This window comes from Durio zibethinus, chromosome 10, assembly GCF_047325235.1.
Source record: "Durio zibethinus cultivar Kanyao isolate XHJ-2024 chromosome 10, ASM4732523v1, whole genome shotgun sequence".
In the NCBI taxonomy this organism is placed as follows: domain Eukaryota; kingdom Viridiplantae; phylum Streptophyta; class Magnoliopsida; order Malvales; family Malvaceae; genus Durio; species Durio zibethinus.
The window spans coordinates 12128887-12148348 of NC_143171.1; the positions used below are offsets into that span (position 1 = coordinate 12128887).

The 19462-nt window shown below is 32.8% G+C and overlaps 1 protein-coding gene across 1 annotated transcript; it reads right to left on the reverse strand.

Annotated features, from left to right (window-relative positions):
• Positions 1-8409: 8409 nt before the first annotated feature.
• Positions 8410-19003, reverse strand: LOC111292960 (uncharacterized). The gene is made up of 13 exons (XM_022885622.2): positions 18627-19003; positions 16377-18450; positions 15703-16265; positions 15489-15596; positions 15289-15389; positions 15108-15198; positions 14906-15016; positions 14757-14822; positions 13083-13142; positions 12431-12988; positions 11586-11705; positions 8970-9089; positions 8410-8862 (listed from the first exon to the last, which is right to left on the reverse strand). Exons 2-13 carry the CDS (start codon positions 18397-18399, stop codon positions 8797-8799), a joined length of 3987 nt encoding a protein of 1328 aa, XP_022741357.2. The 5' UTR covers positions 18400-18450; positions 18627-19003; the 3' UTR covers positions 8410-8796.
• Positions 19004-19462: the final 459 nt, after the last annotated feature.

The following is a 19462-nucleotide window of genomic DNA, read 5'->3' on the forward strand; positions in this document are numbered from 1 at the left end:
AAGGTAACTTATGGTGATTGTGGAGCATCCTTAGTCATACAATATAGCTTGAAAATCCCACTTGCCAAGGAAAAAGATTAATTGTATAAAAATGTGTTCCATACATGAAGTACTACCTAAAGGAAGGTATGTGTTGTTATAACTAATAGTAAAAGCTTTAAAAATGTTATTTCTACTTTTATAGTGTAAAAATTAAACCTTAAAACTGTAGATCATCCTCAATCATACAAGTTATCTAGACTGTAAAAAGGGAATAAAACCAGGGTCAACAATAGGTGTTTGTTTTCTTTTTCAATAGGAAAACTACATATAGATGAAGTGTGGTGTGATGTAGCTCTTATGGATGCTTGTCATTGGCTACTTGGATGACCTTGGCATTATGATAAGAGGGTCATTTATGATGGCTACTACAATATTTATACATTTGTTATGGATGTGTGCAAAATCATCATAGGCCCTACTAAGCCTATAATCGTGCCAAAACCAACCAAAGGAGAAAGAAACAACTTGTTTACCAAGGTTGATTACAAAAAAAAGATTAAAATAGTGGCACTATATATGTACTAGTGCTAATCGAAGAGAATGAGGTTATTGGGGAGCTCCTTACGATTATAAAGCCATTGTTGGAAGAATTTCAAGATGTTGTTCAAGAGGAGATACCAACAACTATACTACCAATGAAAATTTTTAATACTACATAGACTTTATTCCAAGAGCTCTTCTACCTAATAAAGCAACCTATACGATAAGCCTTGAAAAAGCATGAAGAGTTGTAGTGCCAAGTTAATGCATTGGTGAAAAAAGAAATAACATGAGAAAACATGAGCTCTTGTGTAGTCTTGAACCTTTTGGTGCCTAAGAATGATAGATCATGGCACATACGTATGAATAATAGGGCAGTCAAAAAAATCACGATTGGCTATCATTTTTTTACTACGTTTAGATGACTTGTTAGATGAACAATATAGAGCAACCATCTTCTTCAAAATAGACTTGCATAGTGGCTATCATCAAATTAGAATAAGGTTAAAAGATGAGTGGAAAATAGCTTTTAAGATAAGGGATGGCCTCTATGTATGGTTAATAATGCCTTTTGATTTATCTAATGCTCTTAGTACTTTCATAAGGTTTATGAATTATATCCTTAAACCGTACATTGAAAAATTTGTAGTTATGTATTTTGATGATGTTTTATTGTACAATTAACATGAGGGCCAACACTTAAGCCATTTACTCCAACTATTTTGCATATTAAGAGAGCAAAAACTTTATGCTAACCTTAAGAGTGCAGTTTTTTTACTTCAAGCTCCATGTTTTTAAGATTTGTGGTGTCAAAAAAAGGAATAAAAATGGATCCTAAAAATGTTAAGGCAATTTTAAATTCACCAACACCAAAATCTTTCTGTAGGCGCTTTATTAGGGATTTTACTCTATAATGGCTTCTATCATCAAATATTTAAAGAATAAAGCTTTGAAATGGACCAAAGTAACTTAACACCGCTTTGAGCTCATCAAGACAAAGATCATCGAAGCTCTCATTCTATCTTTACCAGATTTTGATAAATGTTTGAGATAGAATTTGATGCATCTAATTTAAGAATACATGTTTTAAGCAAAGGAGTTTCCCTATTGCATTTTTCAATGAAAAGCTTAATGAAGCCAAGAAAAGTATTCTAGCTGTGACAAAAAGTTTTATGCCATAAATAGAGTTTTATTCCATTGGAGTCAATATCTCATTGCCAAGCCATTTGTCCTATATTCAAATCATGAGACCTTGAAGTTTATCAATAGCCAACACAAACTCAATCGAAGGCATGCAACTTGGGTGAAATTTTTTCAAGCCTACAACTTCATTATCAAGAACAAGTCAGGAACTCAAAATGTGGTGATGGATGCTTTAAGTTGAAATCACTTTTTATTGGGGATTATGGCTATTAAATTGATTGGATTTGAATTGATCAAAGAGCTTTATAAGGCAAACCCTTACTTTGGCCAAATTTGGGAAAAGTAAGGATGCATAACTAGTTTTTGTTGCATGATGCATATCTCTTTAAAACTAACGGCATTTGCATTTTTTCATGTTTCTTGAGGTAGGCCTTAATGACCAAGGCTTATGATGATGCACTAGGTGGACACTTTAGAAAGGACAAGACACTTTATGTTTCTTTTGCAAGATAAGTTTTATTGGTTGAGAATATAGAGGGATGCCATAAAGCACATTGAACAATGTAGAGTGTGCCATATTATCAAAAATCATGGATCAATTTTCCAAGATCATATTTCATTCTTTGTAATAAAACTATATATGCTTTAAATGTTTCTAATTTGTATTTCAAAGAAATTATGAAACTACATGGAGATCCTAGGTCCATTGTTCTGATCAAGATTCTAAGTTTCTTAGTCATTTTTGGCAATCTACTTCAAGAAAGCTTGGCACCAATCTTAGGTATAGTTCATACCATCATCCTCAAATAGATGGTCAAACAGAAGTGACCAATCATAGCTTGACAATCTTTTAAGAAGTTATGTAGGGAATAATATCAAGTAATGAGATCTTATTTTGCCATAAGTAGAGTTTGCCTACAACTTCTCACCAAGCCAAACCATTTATTACAATCTTTTTAAGGTAGTGTATGTTAAGAATCTAATAACCCTTTGGATTTAGTTCTTTTCCTTACTAATCAACAATTTAGTGGAGATATGAAAAAAAGAGATAAGAATATCAAGCAATTGCATGAGCAAGTAAGAGCTAGAATCTTGTAACAAAATGAGAAGTACATGAAAGCAGCTAACAAGCACCGAAAGTATATGGAGTTTAAGAAATGTGACCTAGTATGGATTCACTTGCAAAATAATGAATTCCCACAAGGGACATTTGGTAAGCTTCAACCCAAGGCAAATGGTCTATTTAAGGCACTATAGCGCATTGGAGAAAATGCCTATAAGATAAAGCTACAGGAGATATATGGAGTATCTCTCACCTTCAATATTATTGATATGCCACCTTACCATGGAGAGGAGATTGATTCAGACTTGAAAACAAGTTTTTTTTAACTAAGAGAGATTAACACCGGAGTGTTTACATTTTACAACTTGGACCAAGGCTAAAGAGGACTTATTAAAACTAAAGAAGGCTTATCCTTGGTCCTAATCCATTAAATAAATGAAGAGATCATGTAGGTTAGACTAGGGATGTTGTGTTTACACTGGCTAGAAAAAGAGAGCATGAAAATGAATAGGAATATGGCTAGATTCATGGATGAACCTAAACACTAGATATTAGGCATGTTTTCAATGTGAAAAAGTTATATTTACATAAGTAAATGGGTAACTAATTGTGTTCAAACTGTAACTTATTGTGTTTACATACAAATCCCATAATTTTAGGCACCATTTCAATAAGACAAGATTGAAGGCAATTCTATTAATTTGACAATCCTAAAATAGCAGTCCTTAAGTGTTTTCATGATTAGAGGGATGTTTCAAGCTTATTTAGTTTTGATCATTACTTTGTACTAAAGAGATTAAAGCTTATTTATCCTTAAACAATATTTTAGATTATTGTAAAGTTTTTATCTCTTACATGAATTTCCTAAAATGGTAAACTTCTTTAGTTCTGTATCCAAGCATAGTATTCCTAGGGTGGTGATTTTCTATATCTCTTGGAGATTGTTCTTGATTGTGAACTTTGTTCATTGTAATTCAATAAATAGCTCCTATTTTACAACTCATTTCCATTAGTAATCATTCTTTGTGTTTTATAAGTTTACCCATTTTCTTGAGACCCTTAATATGTTGTATTTTTTTGCAACAAACAACCTTAAACACCTTAACCACCCATTGTTGAAGTCAAGTTCTATACTATAAATACAAGGTATATGAAGCTTAATGGATTTAGAATTTCTTGGAGATAAAGAATAACATATGTTTCAATATGCCATTATAATACCTTTTGCAAACCTTTTTGCTCTAACCATGTTTGTCTAGGATGTGGGCAAAGAATCTTTCAACTAACAATCAAACTAAGTTCATTCCAATCAAATAACATAGAAGGGAGTGAAGGGAAAGAGATAAACATTAATTAAAAGAATTTCCATTCAAATTGATATTCACTACAATTAAACAAGATGTAGAGATTCGAGATTCTAACAAATTAGCAAAAGACTTCACAATGCAACAAGAGTAATAAATGAAAGAATTTGTCTAATCAAAACTAACTAAAACATAAGTTCAATTTAAAATATACATAACCACAGGGAGTATGAAACTTTCATGATGATCTACATGTGAATAGTAGTCCTTTAATCTTTAACTTTACCTTTGTCATGGATGAATTCCTTAGGGTACATTATGAGGAGACAGTTGAAAGAGAGATGACATTATCTTTATAAGGCTTCAAGAACTTAATATATAAGGTGGGTACTTATTTGACAAATTTGCAATTGTTGCATAGAATTTCTATGACATTATTACATGATCATTATGATTGATGATATATAATTTTGAAGGAATGATTTTTCTTTATGTGTAAATTAAAACGTAAAAGTGCAGGATATACATATATATATATATATAAGAAAAAAAATCATGTAGCAAAATCTATTTAAATTATTGTGCAAAATATCAACAGAGGCATTTACATATTTGATTTACAATTGCAGCATCAATTCATTATTTGTTATTAATGTCTTCTTTTTTTTTACTAGTAGTGTTGTAGTAGTTGCACTTAGTTCAAAAGTCAAATTATACTGTCCATCCCTATACTTTGATCAAAATATAAAATTAATCCATCTATCTTAATGTGTTCAAATTTGATTCATATACATCAATTAATTATTAAATTTAATCAAATTGTTAATAGTTTAAATTTTTTTTTTGTTTAAATTGATAACGTGACATTTTTGTTTATGTGACCGTTAACTTTGTTGATATGTCAAATTTTTGTGATGATGTGGCAAAATTTTTTTACCACTTCAATATTTTTTCACATCAACCTTTTTCAAATTGTACAACCTATCCCTATACTCAAATAGTGGAATTAGTCCTATTTTAATGTGTTCAAATTGGATCCATATACATTGATTAATTGTCAAATTTAGAGTTTGACCTAAGATAAATAAATAAAACAAAAAAAACTTTTCCGTTGCAAATGATTTAGGTCATAACCGAGTTAATGTATAGGTCAATGCACGAGTTATACGAGACCCACCCTTTTAAAACAATGTCATTTCACCTTTTTATAAAAACTAAAAAAATAATTTTTATTTTTTTATTCGTTTCATCACTCACTCTCTCTCTCTCTCTCTTCTTTTTTTTTTCTTTTTTTTTTTTCATTTTACAAGTCCCACCTTAAAATTCAACAAGCCCAGATTCTAATGGTTTTCCAAATTTTTGCGATTGAAAATTTTAATAACCTTCAAAAATTTAATCCTAAAAACTTAAAAAGGCACCAATACTCTCATAAACCAACCATGGGCACAACCATGAGCTGTTGTCTATTGAACACTAACCACATTAAAAACCTTTTTTAGATATAAAAAAAAAAAAAAAACCTCATCTTTCCCTTTTTTTGAATCAAGATTCTAAAATCCTTTCAACTATTTAGATCTAATCCCAAAATCAAAAACCTTAACTGACTATTTCATCATGTATCACTGCCTAAAGTAAACCAAAACTTTAAAAATTCTCCATTTCATATCACTAATCTAAAAATTGAGCAAAATAAATTAAAAATTCTAAATCTAAAACCTCTAAAAAAAGAAATTTCTACCAAAAATTGTTTCCAATTGTTTATGTTGATTGTGTCTGTTTTTATTGTGTGTTTTTTTTATTATTTTTATTGTTGATTGTATATCTAGGTCTGTTGGGTTTGTTGATTTTAGATTTGTTGATTTAGCTTTTATGTTTTTGTAATGTCTTTTGTTTTGTTGTGTTTTATTTTTTTATTTATATTTTTTTGCAAATTTTAAAAATATTGAAAATAGAAATTAAAAAATGAAAGAAACAAATCAAAAGAAATAAATAAATAAAAGAAGGATAAAGGAAAATGACTAATCTAGTGTATATTGGTTGAAACCCAATTTGTCAAATTAAAATCCAATTAACAATTCCAATGTCCAAAAAATTTTATCCAAATGTGGAAAAATGCCATGATCCAATTAATAGTTTATGTTTATTTGTTTTATGTTAGGTCAAATTCTAAATTTAACAATTAATTGATGTATAGGGATCTACTTTGAATATATTAAGGTAGAGAGAGTAATTCCACCATTTAATCAAAATGCAAAGATAGACCATACATTTTGAAAAAAAAAAAGTTGACTGTGAAAAAATGTTAACGTGACATTTTTTGCCACATCATCATAAAAATTGACATGTCAGCTCAGTTAACGTAAGAAAAAATGTCACGTTATAAAAGTCAAATGTCATGCTTTAATTTAAATGGCAAAAGTTTAAACCAGTAGTAATTTGACTAAATTCAACAATTATTTGATATATAAGGATCCATTTTTTTTTTTTTTTGAAATTACAAGTTACAATCATAATCAAGTATTAAATTTATATATAATGATAACTGAATAATCAAACAAACTAACAAGCTAACAAATTTGAATATAACTAGACAAATCCAACATAAAATTGAATAAAGTCAACACACAGCTATACTTGAACCAAAAAGTAGAGGTATCAAATAGGCTAGGTAGCACATGACACAACATGATTCAATATAGTAGGCCATGCTTGGCACAATCCATTACTATAATAACGATTCGTACCAAGCATGACTCATATACTTGTGCCACGCTGGGTTAGAGATTTTAAGTCCATTAGGCTAGCACAGTATGGCACATAAGTACTAATGTGTCATATTGTGTTGACCCATAAATGTTATAAATGATTTTAGTCTATTGGTCCTTAGTTGTATTTTATGTTAGTTTTATCATATGATAGATATTCTTTTACCTTTTTGATATTTTATTTTAGCAGTTTATAAAAATTAAATTGTATTAATAAATTTTCTTATAAAATATTTAAATTATTGGTAGATAAAATTATGAAATTTTCATTTTATTTACCATTTTCTATAAAAGAAAACTATGAAATGTATATTACTTAAAGATTGATTATGAAAATAACTAAGAATAAGACAAAACACATATGTAAATAAATCATCATATGGGGAAAATGAAAAATAAAATAATAATGTGATATTTTTTTTTTTAATTTAGAGATGTAATATTAGTATGTTAATTTTCACATATTATTTTGATAGATTCATTTAACCTTTAGTGGTAAATATAGATATTTTGTCTAACCATATGAATTTTGTTCCTCACATATTAATTTTTAAAAGTAGTTAAAAATAAAGAAAAAAATTTCTATAAAAACTGATAATAATTTAAGAAACTATTAGTGTCGTGCTTGGCCTGACACACAAAAAAAAATATCATGCCATGTGCTTTACTAAGGCCATACTTTTAGTTTTCGTAAGCCATGCCAGCATAACATAATAAATAATAGTGTTAAGCTGGAACGGTAAGCCATGCCAGCATAACATAATAAATAATAGTGTTAAGCTGGAACGACTCATTAACACACAGACTAATTTTTTAATAGACCTTGTTGACCCAACATAACCCATTTGACACTTCTATCTAAGAGCTCAATATGCAATTTAAATACTAGGACTAATTCTACTATCATTATGGCAAAAATAAATTTGACCAAAGTATAAACTAGCAATGCGGGCTGGTGCTGCCTGCTGGGAATTTCTATGGGGCCTTTAGTCTTTTAACGAAAGAAACATATATGGCTGTGAGAGTTTACTACCTTAGTCCTTAATCCTTGTGCTCTCATCTTTGGGTTTTTTTTTTTTTTTTTTTTTAATGTAGATTGCAATTAAAATTTTAAACTTTACAAAAATTAATATTATTTTGAAACAATCAAATAAAATATGTACATTCAATTTAACAGGAAAAAAGTACTTAAATCTCATATAAATCTCTTTTAGTTTGGAGGATCTCTTTTTCTCCAAGGCGTAGACCATGAGAGAGTTAGGTTAGTGATGAGTTTGTGTTGCTGAGAAGCAATTCCATGGAATTGTCAAACTTCTCTGAGCAGAGCAGAGGATAATGAAATGTTTATTTGCCGCACAAAATGAAAAATAATGGAGTGTGATAAGAGGCAAGGAAACATATTGAGATAATCTATATATACATATATATATATATATATATATATATATGGTTTGGCCTAAAAAACTCTAGCATAAGTACAAAAAATAAAATAAAAATGACATTAAAATACCAAGAATCAAGAGTAGCAGTCACTGAGCCCTGCCTCAATGACGGCAATGAGGTGTAGTTTGAGGGAAATTTTCTCACGAAATCATTTTCAATACGTTTCGACTGAAAAACAACAAAAACCAATGCATTAGCTTTATTTCTCGTCTCATGCAAATCAGACAAAAAATTTTTAACAAGGAACGTAGCAGTTAAAGTTTTGGATATTTCTTCTACACATTTTACTTAGCTTTCGAGTTTAACCATGAGCACTCGTACACCAAAAGGCAAGAATACAAAGAACAGTGATCCAAGAATTCATTCCTGCACTGTACTTGATGAAGGGCTTCCTCATTCAAAATTTAAGTGATGCGAAAAAATTGACTTCAAAATTCTATTTTTTCTTTTTCTTTTTTTTTATATTGAACGCCATATCTCAGAAATTTACAACTGAACATCCTTGGCATTTGTCAGAAAAGGCCGTTGGTAGCTCACAAGTGGATTCAATTATTCTTCATGGTATTTTGAAAAGAATCTTCAGCCTTTGAACCAACCTCCACTCCTCAAGGGTGAGATCATCCTAAAGAATAATTAATTAGACAATCTAAGCTAATAAATCCAACTAAAAACTTATAAAAAGTGAGGGTAAAAAACAAAAGAATGCATATAAGTAGTCCACTAACTTACCCTGTAATTAGCTTTAAGGACATCAATTGACCTCCTAGAAATGCGACTAACAAGCTCATCATCAAGCTCAAAATGCCTCCCATACATTTTCTGCTGCTCCTCGGGATTGGATCCAACTATCTGCCAAGAAAAAAGACAAACAACCAAACGAAAAGCACTCAGTAAAACATAGCTGAGACAATTGTCATCTTGGCATAATTGTCAATAAGTCTGACTTATCCAATCATCTACATCATCCTATGTACCCATGCTGGTTAAGTTGTGATCAACAATGGCTTACTTTTATGTGTGCCCCATGACATATGACATTATTACCTCTAGCAAATGTGAGAAATTAAAATTATAGCACTTCTCTCATTTTGTATAACACATTAAGATCATGTTTGATACATAAGATTATTGATAGGACAAGATGATCATTCTATATCATATTTGATTTGTATCTAAAGATAGGAATAGGAATTGCAAGGAAAAGTAATATCCTCTTGACATAAGATTATTCAATCCTCTCCAAATTGAGAGGATTATTTTTAATCTATGAAATTAAATATACATATCCAATTACACCTTTAAAAATTATATTAATAATTTAAATTGTATGAATTTTGAAGAAGGATAATTTTGATAAATAAGTTAATTATCCTATCCTAATCCTTTGATACATCAAATACAAAATAAGATGACATTATTTAATATAATCATATTTGTAATATTATTTTATCTTATTTTATCATAATCTTATGTATCAAATATGACCTAAAAGCAAATCATGTTTAACATTATTCTATCTAGAAGAGAAACTTTCATTTTAAAAGGAGAAAAGAACTGAGGGTTTCAACTTGAAAAAAATTCATAACAAGTGTTATTTGCATTACTACCAATGAGAATTGAAATATTTAATACCCAGATACTACTAGGGATCATCTAAGCAGTAGTTTAGTACCAGAATCTTTGTTCAAAGTAAGCACCACAAATGTTTCATTGAAACTATCACAAATGTTCCATTGAAACTATGTTAGCTGCATCTATCAGTCAATTGCATCAACAGTCATTTCAATTATTGATGTTCAACTTGATGGGGAGAAAACACAAGAAACAAATATTAATATTTTTTTTAATTATTTTTGTTAGTGTTGACATTTACTGTTAGGATTAGAGATGTCTAAGTGTTAATAATAAGATGCAGTGTTTCAATATCCACAGAAATAAAGGTTAAAATATCATGAAATTTTACTTCTATTTAAAAGGTTCTTTCAATATATAGCGGTTAGCTTCATTTTCTGCCCAAAAAAGCTAACTCCAATTCCCTCTAAGAAAATTAGTATAATAACAAACAATGTTTTTTCAACAACCCTCCAAACAACATCAGGTAGTGTCAAAGCTGGTTAAAAAAAAAGTGTGTGCTTTACACTTTTGCATCAAAGCCAACTATAAAGATTGAATAGATTAAAAAGAAACCATTATTGGTTTATGAACAACTTAAATAATAATAGGTTTTGAAATACAAACATCAAAAGCATCTTTAATGATAAACAGATTAAAGAGAAACTGTTATTGATTTCTAAACTTAAATATTAATAGGCTGTAGAAAGAAAAAATCAAAAGCATCATGGACATCCAAAAATGACAGAAGGCACTATCAAAGAACAGCTTAGAGAAGAAAGTTCAATAGAGTCAGATCCAACATACTCTATTATATCCGTTGGATTGGCATATAATCACAAGAATGCATTTGAAACATTCTGAAGAAATTAGCCTCACATCAAGACATGTTTGTACTGGTGTGTGCTTCTTAAGTTTTCAATCAACAAGACAGACATACATGTTAATGTGAAATTTCTATAGCATGTGAAATCTAGGAGTTCCAATCATTTAAAAGCTAAGCGAAGGATGAAGAATTGTCTGTACTCCAACTGGTTGAGGCAAGCTCAATTCAAACTCAAGAATTAGCTTTTCCTACAAACCAGGGAGAAATAACTAGGAGAAAAATTTTAGAAAATAAAAATCTCAATTAGATATTAGATATTAAAATTTTAATAGGATTTTATAGCATCGATTTTTTTTTTTTTTGGAGATAATACCTAAATAAGCCCTCAAATATTACTCGAAAATGGAAATAAGTCCCTGATCTTTTGTTGCATAAAAGTAAGGCTATAAACTTTTATTTAATTGTAATTAGATCCTACACGGTATAAAATATTCAATTTTTTGTTAAAATTTTTTTACTTGGATGATTTAATTTGTAGAAAATGCTTACTTAAATTTATTTGAATGGGTTAAATAGCAAATATGTGAGGTAATGCTATTTTAAAAATTATGCCAGTTGGACATTATTCATCCATTTTTAAGATTTAATGAGTATAATTATAATGCAATAAAAGATTGAGGGCTTGTTTGCATTTTGAAATAAAGTTCAAGGGTTTATTTGGGTATTAAGGCTTTTTTATACTAAGAGATGTGAAACCAGAAACAGCATCAATTGTTGATTTTCGACAACATGAAATTGGACACATTTTCACATCCTCATATCCACTCAGTTAACTGAAGATTAGGAAATCAATTCTATTTAAAAAGGTAAATAAAATATTTAGCATATTGTGAAAAGATCAATCATACCTTAATGGCTACCTTCTGGTTTTTCTTGGCAACATTAACTGGTCTATGGTTATTTTCAATTGAAGCTATCCGGCCAATATCAATAAATTCCCTTTGGGGAATACAAATAGGGGTGCCAACCTACACAAGAAAAAAAAGATAGTATCACAAACTGTAATGCATAAACACCATCAATAAAAAAAAAAAAAACACAAAATAATGATATTGAATTTTATCAACCAAAAGCTCAAATTATATATCTATCTCAAAATTTTGCTTGGTTAGACTTTTGAGCAGTAGTTTGTAGTCAAATTCACAATTTAGTAGGATATTCCTACACTCACCATGCAAGTCTCCTTAACAACTAATAATGGTTTGAGTAACGGAACGTATTACAAACACAATTCTGGGGCCACCTTTTCATGCAATCCCAAGTAGACATCAGATCTACATCCTAAATCAGTTGCTATTTCAGTTACTAGGGCTAACCAACTTTCTTAGTGCAACATCAGATCTGTCAGTTATCTGGGGCCAGCTTTTTCAAGCTATGCCAAGATCACATTTACATCCTAAAATGTCAATATTTTGGTTATACTTTCAAACACATTTTCCTAGGGCTAAACAACATTCTCAGTGCGACATCATATCCATCAGTTATATGCTAGAAACGTTCATGCAAATCTAACAACGGAGTACTTCTTGCCTTAGTAAACAACGTAGCTTAAATGCAGGTTCAAGAGTATAAAGATGGTTCTGGCACCTTTTAAAGTAAATTCTAAACTTCATCTCATGATCAGCACTAGAGGGCCAAACTTTATACAACTTATTTTGGAAAGTATAAACTAATGAACAGAGAAAAGTCATACCCTTGCAATGCCTTCAAGGATATCAACCCCTAAGACAATTGGATCCTTCTTGTTGAAAATGCAGTTAGGTAAAATCTTCAGAACACAAGGGAAGACTGCTTCATCCGCTGCCTCCTTCTTCCTCTCCTCTTTGAGACCATCAATATATGCTTTGAATTGGTCAAATAAGTGATAAATAATATCAGCAAGGAAAATCCTCACACCCAGCTCATCTGCTAGTTCTCGAGCCTCCGGTGTCACCTTGACATCAAAAGCCAATATGGTAGCATACTCGTTTTTCTTCTCAAGCATTACACTGGCCTTCATTACGTCTTTTTTGTGTACAGGGCCTATGCCTATACCACTAACAGGAATATTTACTTCTGGAGTTTTTAGAAATTCCAGCAATGCTTCCAAAGAGCCAAGGGTGGATGCTTGTACATAAACCCCTTCCCCGCTTTTGTCAATCCTACTCATGACTGACTGCATATCTTCCTTGGCTTCCTCTTTGACATCTTCCAAATCATCATCAGGCCCTACGACATAGAGACCAGTGCCAGCAATAGCATGCTCGAGGCCCTACATGATGATAGAACAGGAGATTAACTCACAATGCATTTGTTCAATTACTAAATGTAATAGCAATGTAAAGCAATTGCTAAGCTTCAATCACCTGTGCAGCGATCTTGATACCTTGTGCCGCCTTGATCTCCTTATGCTGCATATACGTTCCCTGCAATTATCCATAAAAGGTCATCATGCTGCGAATTTTTACATAGCCATGGCCATTTTTATGGAGCGGTGGGGGTGGTTCTAAAATACAAAAGGTATTCTGTCAAATCACACAAAGGTTCAATGGGTTGAAAATCATTTTGCATTTTCTCCATTAAAGATGTTTACAAGAAAAATTCATCAAAATACAGTTAGTTCTTTGGTATCTAGAAAGAAACAAGGCCATTTCAAAATCACGATACAGCAGAGAATCAGTATAGGAGAGATAACACACATGAGGTTGAAAATTCTCCTTGGCCATTATGACGGATGTATAACCAATATTTACAGGCTAAAGGGTGATTGTATTGCTTTAACTGCATATAACTATTTGTTTAGATAGAACGCCACCTGTCATAATTCATTCTAATAAATCCTACTTCCACCGCTTGCTTCCAACCACCACCCTTATCACCAAAATAGAGACTCTGCTATTACTTTCACAAAGACTTAACCCAGTGTTATTAATGCATGCCTTGGCCATAGTCAATAAGCCACAGCACAACTAAACTAGAGCACCTCACACCCCTTCAGCCAAGACACAATTCATCAAGCGCTCATTTTTGCACCCAAAGACACTTTTTTTCAAGGCAAAAGGCACTTTGACTTTTAGTTTTAATTGGCTATATGTACTAGTCAAAAGAGAACAATATCAACTTGCTGAGAAGAATTTAGAGAAAAACAAATGGGAAGCATGCTCCACAGATAACTTTCTGTTGAAATATGAAAGTAAAGAAAAAACCAAGCTGCAAGTATCAATGACTCTTAGTTAATTATAATATAATGCTTCATATGTTACACATATCAAGCAAAGTAATGAAGAAAACTCTTTAATATCTATTAACAAAATCATGCATTTTATAGCTCATCAAGTATAGCACAAAGAACTTTCTTTGTTTTATCTATAATAGTAACTATTATTTTAGAATCACTGCCTTACTTCACTCAGAAAAAACCCTTTGCGTGTCCTGCACCTTGTCCATGTAAGGATCCTAGCATCTAAAGAATGCCTTAAACCTCTGACAAGACTAACCTATACTTTGTGGTGCAAGAGGAACTTTTATACCTTTCAAAGTCCACAATTCCAACAATAGACCGATAAAGTGCTCAAAAAGATAATTACTGTTTTCTCTCCCCTCTCCATCTCTCCTAAACATTCTGTTCAAAAATTAGGCCTCATTGAGTGAAAAAATAAAAAAGATTCCAGACTTGCTCCAAAGTTTATCCCCAAAAGATTAAAATTTGAATAATATAAAACTTATCACATAACCAGACTAGAAGAAAGCAGTTGCCCATCATCAGCATATTAATGAGTCAAGGTACTAACAAATTACAGTTTCCTATGAACTTTGTCACCTGGTCTTGTGGTAATATTCATGCATATTCAAAGAAAACAAAAGAAACCATCAAATCATGTGTATAACTTATGTTAACGTCACTAATAGCAATACATAGCGATTCCTATATAAGATGGAATTTTTTCACATCTCTAAACATTAATTAGCTGCCAAAACAACCCACATTTGTGCCAGAGAACTTAAAAGGATATAAGAAATGCCCAACCAGAAAAACATACTTTCACTCGGATTTCCTTCATTGGGTGGGGTGTCAATAATGCTCTTATATTGGTGACAATAGGACCCTGAAATAGGAAATTAGTATTAGAGAATTAACATCAAGCAATCTCATAAAATCTTCAGCTAAATGAGAAGCTTAAGTGCTTGCCTGCAAGCCACAAACCACAATTTGATCTCCTTCACGAAGAACACCATTAACCAACACAACATCAATAGTTGTCCCAAGGCCTTCAATAACCTTCACCTCCAATACAGTACACTGGCACGAAATTCAATTTACAAAATGTCTCATATTGCACGATGATGAAATGGTGAATGATTTTAAAATAGAAAGGAAAAAATAAAACAACCTGCACTTCATCACTGAATGTAAGCTTTTCAACCATTGTTTTCTGGGTCCATTGGACCAGTAATAATAACAAATCTGGGATGCCTTCTCCACTGCAACATCAATAACAGCAAAACATTAGGCCAATGACCAAAATACAATTACCAAGTAGATTTGGAACTTGTAGAGCATCCACGACTTACGAGATTGCACTTGTAGGTACAATGCTGAAAGTTTCACCCATTTCCTTATTTTTATAGTACAATTCAGTATTCAATCCTTGCTCCTTGAACTGAGTTATAATCTTATAAAAATAAAAATAAATAAAAACAAAATCAACAAATTTTCACCAAAATCAGATAAAACATAGTATTAAATAACAAGGAGTTGATATGCATTTTACATGTGTAACTCTCCTATTGAATTCAGCTAGAACATCTCTAGATTGTTCCTTAAGTGCCTTCACAATTGGTGAATTGCGTAAAACTTTCCAGCCATACAGTCTGTCCACCTGCAAAATTTTTTCTATAAGAAAAAGAGCAAGATAATAAAATAAAGTATCAAAGGGAGAGGAAAATGATAGCTAATCAAAAGTTGAGACAAAGATCCAGTATGACCTTATTCAATGCAACAATGAACTCAGTGTTCCTCATTTTCAAAAGATTGAGTGATTCTATTGTCTGTGGCTCTAACCCATGCATAATGTCAACAACCAAAATGGCAATATCACATAGACCTGATCCCCTTGAACGAAGATTTGTAAAGGATTCATGACCAGGGGTATCAATGACCAATAAGCCTGGAACCTTCAATTTGGCATCAGCCTTCAATTCCTTGGTTCTTTCCCGTATGTTCTCAGCAGGAAAATATGTAGCACCAATCTGTTGTGTAATACCACCAGCCTCACCTTCCTGAACATTAGTGCCTCGGATGCAATCTAGCAGCTTTGTTTTACCAGTATCAACATGGCCCATAATGCAGCAAATCGGGGAGCGGAGGTTTTCTTCACTCCGTTTAGGAAGAGAATCTGATCTGGGTGCTCTATTTTGCACAGCAGTATCCCTTTTCTTATTCTTGTCTGGAGCTTTAACCTCAGGATAAGGTTTCTTACTTTCATCATCTTGAGATTTATTTGATTGGGAAGCCATCGCTTTCTTGGCCTCAACCGTTGGCTTGGTTACTGCAGGAGGGAATGTGAAGCCCAATAAAGAAACAAAATAAAAAATTAACGAAACTAACGAAAATCTGGAGGCAACAAAATCCAACAAGCAAAGTCAGTAGTAAGCATCACCTGCGTTGCCTGAAGCTGGTGCAGTGGTCTTTATATCTTTCTGCACCACAGGCTTAGGCTCAGAATCAGCCTCTTCATCATCAAAGGCACCCTTAATATTAAGATTAACATCATCCCAGGTTTTTTCATCCCATTCACCATCATCTTCATCCTCTTCTTCCATTCCATTCTCTTCAGCAACATCTGCAACTACAGATGTCTCTTCTGTGTTATTTAATTCCACTTCATCAACCTTCTCATCATCCGCAGAATCCACCTTGTCCTTGATCTCCTGCTCTTCTTGCTGTTTTTCCTTTGCTTGAACATTTTCCTCGGGCTTAGTAGAAGCAGCACCATTTGCATGATGGTGAGCTGGTTTAGACTTCTTTGTTTGATATATAGGCCGTTTTGTAGGAGCAGCATCTTTGTCTGCACTAGGCAGAGACAAGCCTCCTACATTGGCCAATATCTGATTCCTCATGGCCTCACGGCGACGGGCTTCTTCCTTTTGCTTCCCAGTCAATAGTTTCCCTTCCTGCTTCTTCTTTAAGAGCTTCTCCTTTTCCCTTTCCTTTTTCCTACGCCTAGCCTCCTCCGCTTGTCGCTCCAGCTCTTCTTGCCGACGTCGCTCTTCCTCTTCCTTCCTCAACCTCTCCTCTTCTTCCCTTTTCTTCCTCTCTTCAGCTTCTTTTCTCCTAGCAAGTGCCTCTTGCATCTCCCTGACATGCTTTGGCAGTTTCTTGTCAGCAGCTTTACTCCTAGCATCTTTCTTTTTGGTATCAGAGGTCTCAATTTTTGTTTCCTCTTGACTTTCTTCCTTAACATCTGCTGCAGTGGCAGCGGCAGCAGCAGCAGCAGCCGCTTTTTTCTCTTTTTCCTTTTCCTTCTTCTTTTTCTTCTTCTTTGCTGCAGCAGACTCCACACTTTCTTCTTCACCTTCCTTCTCACCTATGGTATCAGCAGGGATAACTAGTTCACGCTGAACCTGAACTTTCTCCTCTTGGGGAGGAGGTGCTGTGGGTTTCACTATTGGAGGCCCCTCACCAAGTTCAGCAAGAATTTTATCCAAATCATCCTCCTCCTGTGCAGTCCTTCCACTCTTATTCTTCTTCTTCTTTTTCTTATTCTTCGAAGTTTCTGCAACCTCTTCACTCTTGTTGTTAGTTTTGGAATCATCAGCTTCAGTATTACTAGTTCCTAAACTTGGTTGTTCAGATTCAACCACGTCTGTTACTTCACTTTGCAGCTCTGTCCCATCACTAAATATTGCAAAATTGCTACTGCTCTTCTTCTTGGATGATTTTTTTTTCTTACCCGAAAATGCAATTGTTGTAGAATCATCATAATCATCAACAGCACCAGTGGGTTCAGATACAGAAGTGTCACCCTCATTTTCCTCATCAAGCAATGCTGCACTAAAGGAATTACCACTCTTCTTAGAAGACTTTGACGGCTTCTTTTTCTTATCTGATAAAGGAAATGAAGGAATATCTTCTTCCTCATCCTCTTTCTCACCCACTTCAAGTGCAGCAGCTGCAAACCAACTACTACCCTTCTTTCCCCCCTTGGACTTCTTCTTTTTCCCTGTAAAAGCTTTAGCAAGCACATCATCATCATCATCATCATCATCAACCTCAAGTTTACTCTCTTCCTCTAAAGAGTCATCAACCACCTCCTCATCTTCATCTTCTCGAGCAATTGCATCAAAAGCTGATCCTCCAAACAATTTACCACTCTTCTTGGAAGACTTGGATGACTTCTTTTTCTTATCCGAGAAAGAAAACGAAGGGGTATCTTCTTCCTCATCTTTCTTCTCATCCTCATTCTCAGCAGCGTCATCATCAAGCTCATCAAGTGCAGCTGCTGCAGACCAACTTCCACCCTTCTTTCCTACCTTGGACTTCTTTTTGTTCCCTCTCGAAGATTTGGCAAGCACATCATCATTAATCTCCTCCTCAACTTTAGTCTCTTCCTCTAGGAAGTCATCAACAACCTCCCCCTCATCATCATTAGCAAGAGCATCAAACGCCGACCTTCTAGACATTGTTATTCCCTTTTCCGACCAGTGGTGCCGGAATTCCCAGTGATTTTTGAACTGGATCGCGTGATACCCAATCGCAATCCAATTAGCAGAAACAAGCAATCCCAATCAAAATACATTTTTAAATTAGAAACATGAATAAAAAGCACAAGAACAGGAATCAAAATTCAAAATTCAAAATAAAAGAGACAAGTCAAATGTAAAGTGAAACTAATCAAATCTAAAAGTACCTTTGTATGAAATCAATAGAAATAGAGATTCGTAGCTTGGTTACAACAGCAGACGATGAGAAAAACAGATAAATATGAAGATTATAGAGATAGATTCGGGTAGGAAGTTTAAGGGAATTGGATTTTAGGATTTGGCCGGCTGTTAAATGGCGGGGTAGAGGCGGTGTTGGTGGCGGTAGTTTTTAGGGTTATAGTTTAGGTTTCCGGATTTAAGATTTCTAAAGAAATTTGCAGGTATTTTTAGGATAAAGATGAGAAAAGGGGGTAGAGGAAATGAATAGAGTTGATTTTTGGGGATTTTGACAGTGGACGATGAGATTTTGGGCCAGGGGTGGCGGCTGCTAGGATAGTTAGAAGAGAGAGGAAATCTTAGATTTAGAGAGAGAGTGAGTGAGGAACAGAAAATTTAAACCAAAAAAAAAAAAAAAAACCATCGGATCGGTCCGGTTGTCCCGACCCGGTTTGGCCTGCATCCATTTTTGTAGCCCACGAGACCTGATTTTAGCTCAACAATTTGTCTGGTATATTTGGGCTTCTATTTTATCTTTAACCAGATTTTACAGTAATCGAAATAATACAATAAATTACGTTTTTAAGGCCACACTACCAAATCTCTCAACATAAATATATATATATATATATATATATTATTATATTACAAAATACATAATTATTAGATAAAATTTGCTAATGTGAATGTTTATATGGATATTTTCACTTTTTGATATGCAAAAAATTTCTTAAAATTTTTCTTTATAATGTCATATAAGATATTTGGTAATTTTAAATTATTTATAAAAATATATATATTTAAAATTTATTTAATTATCTAAAAT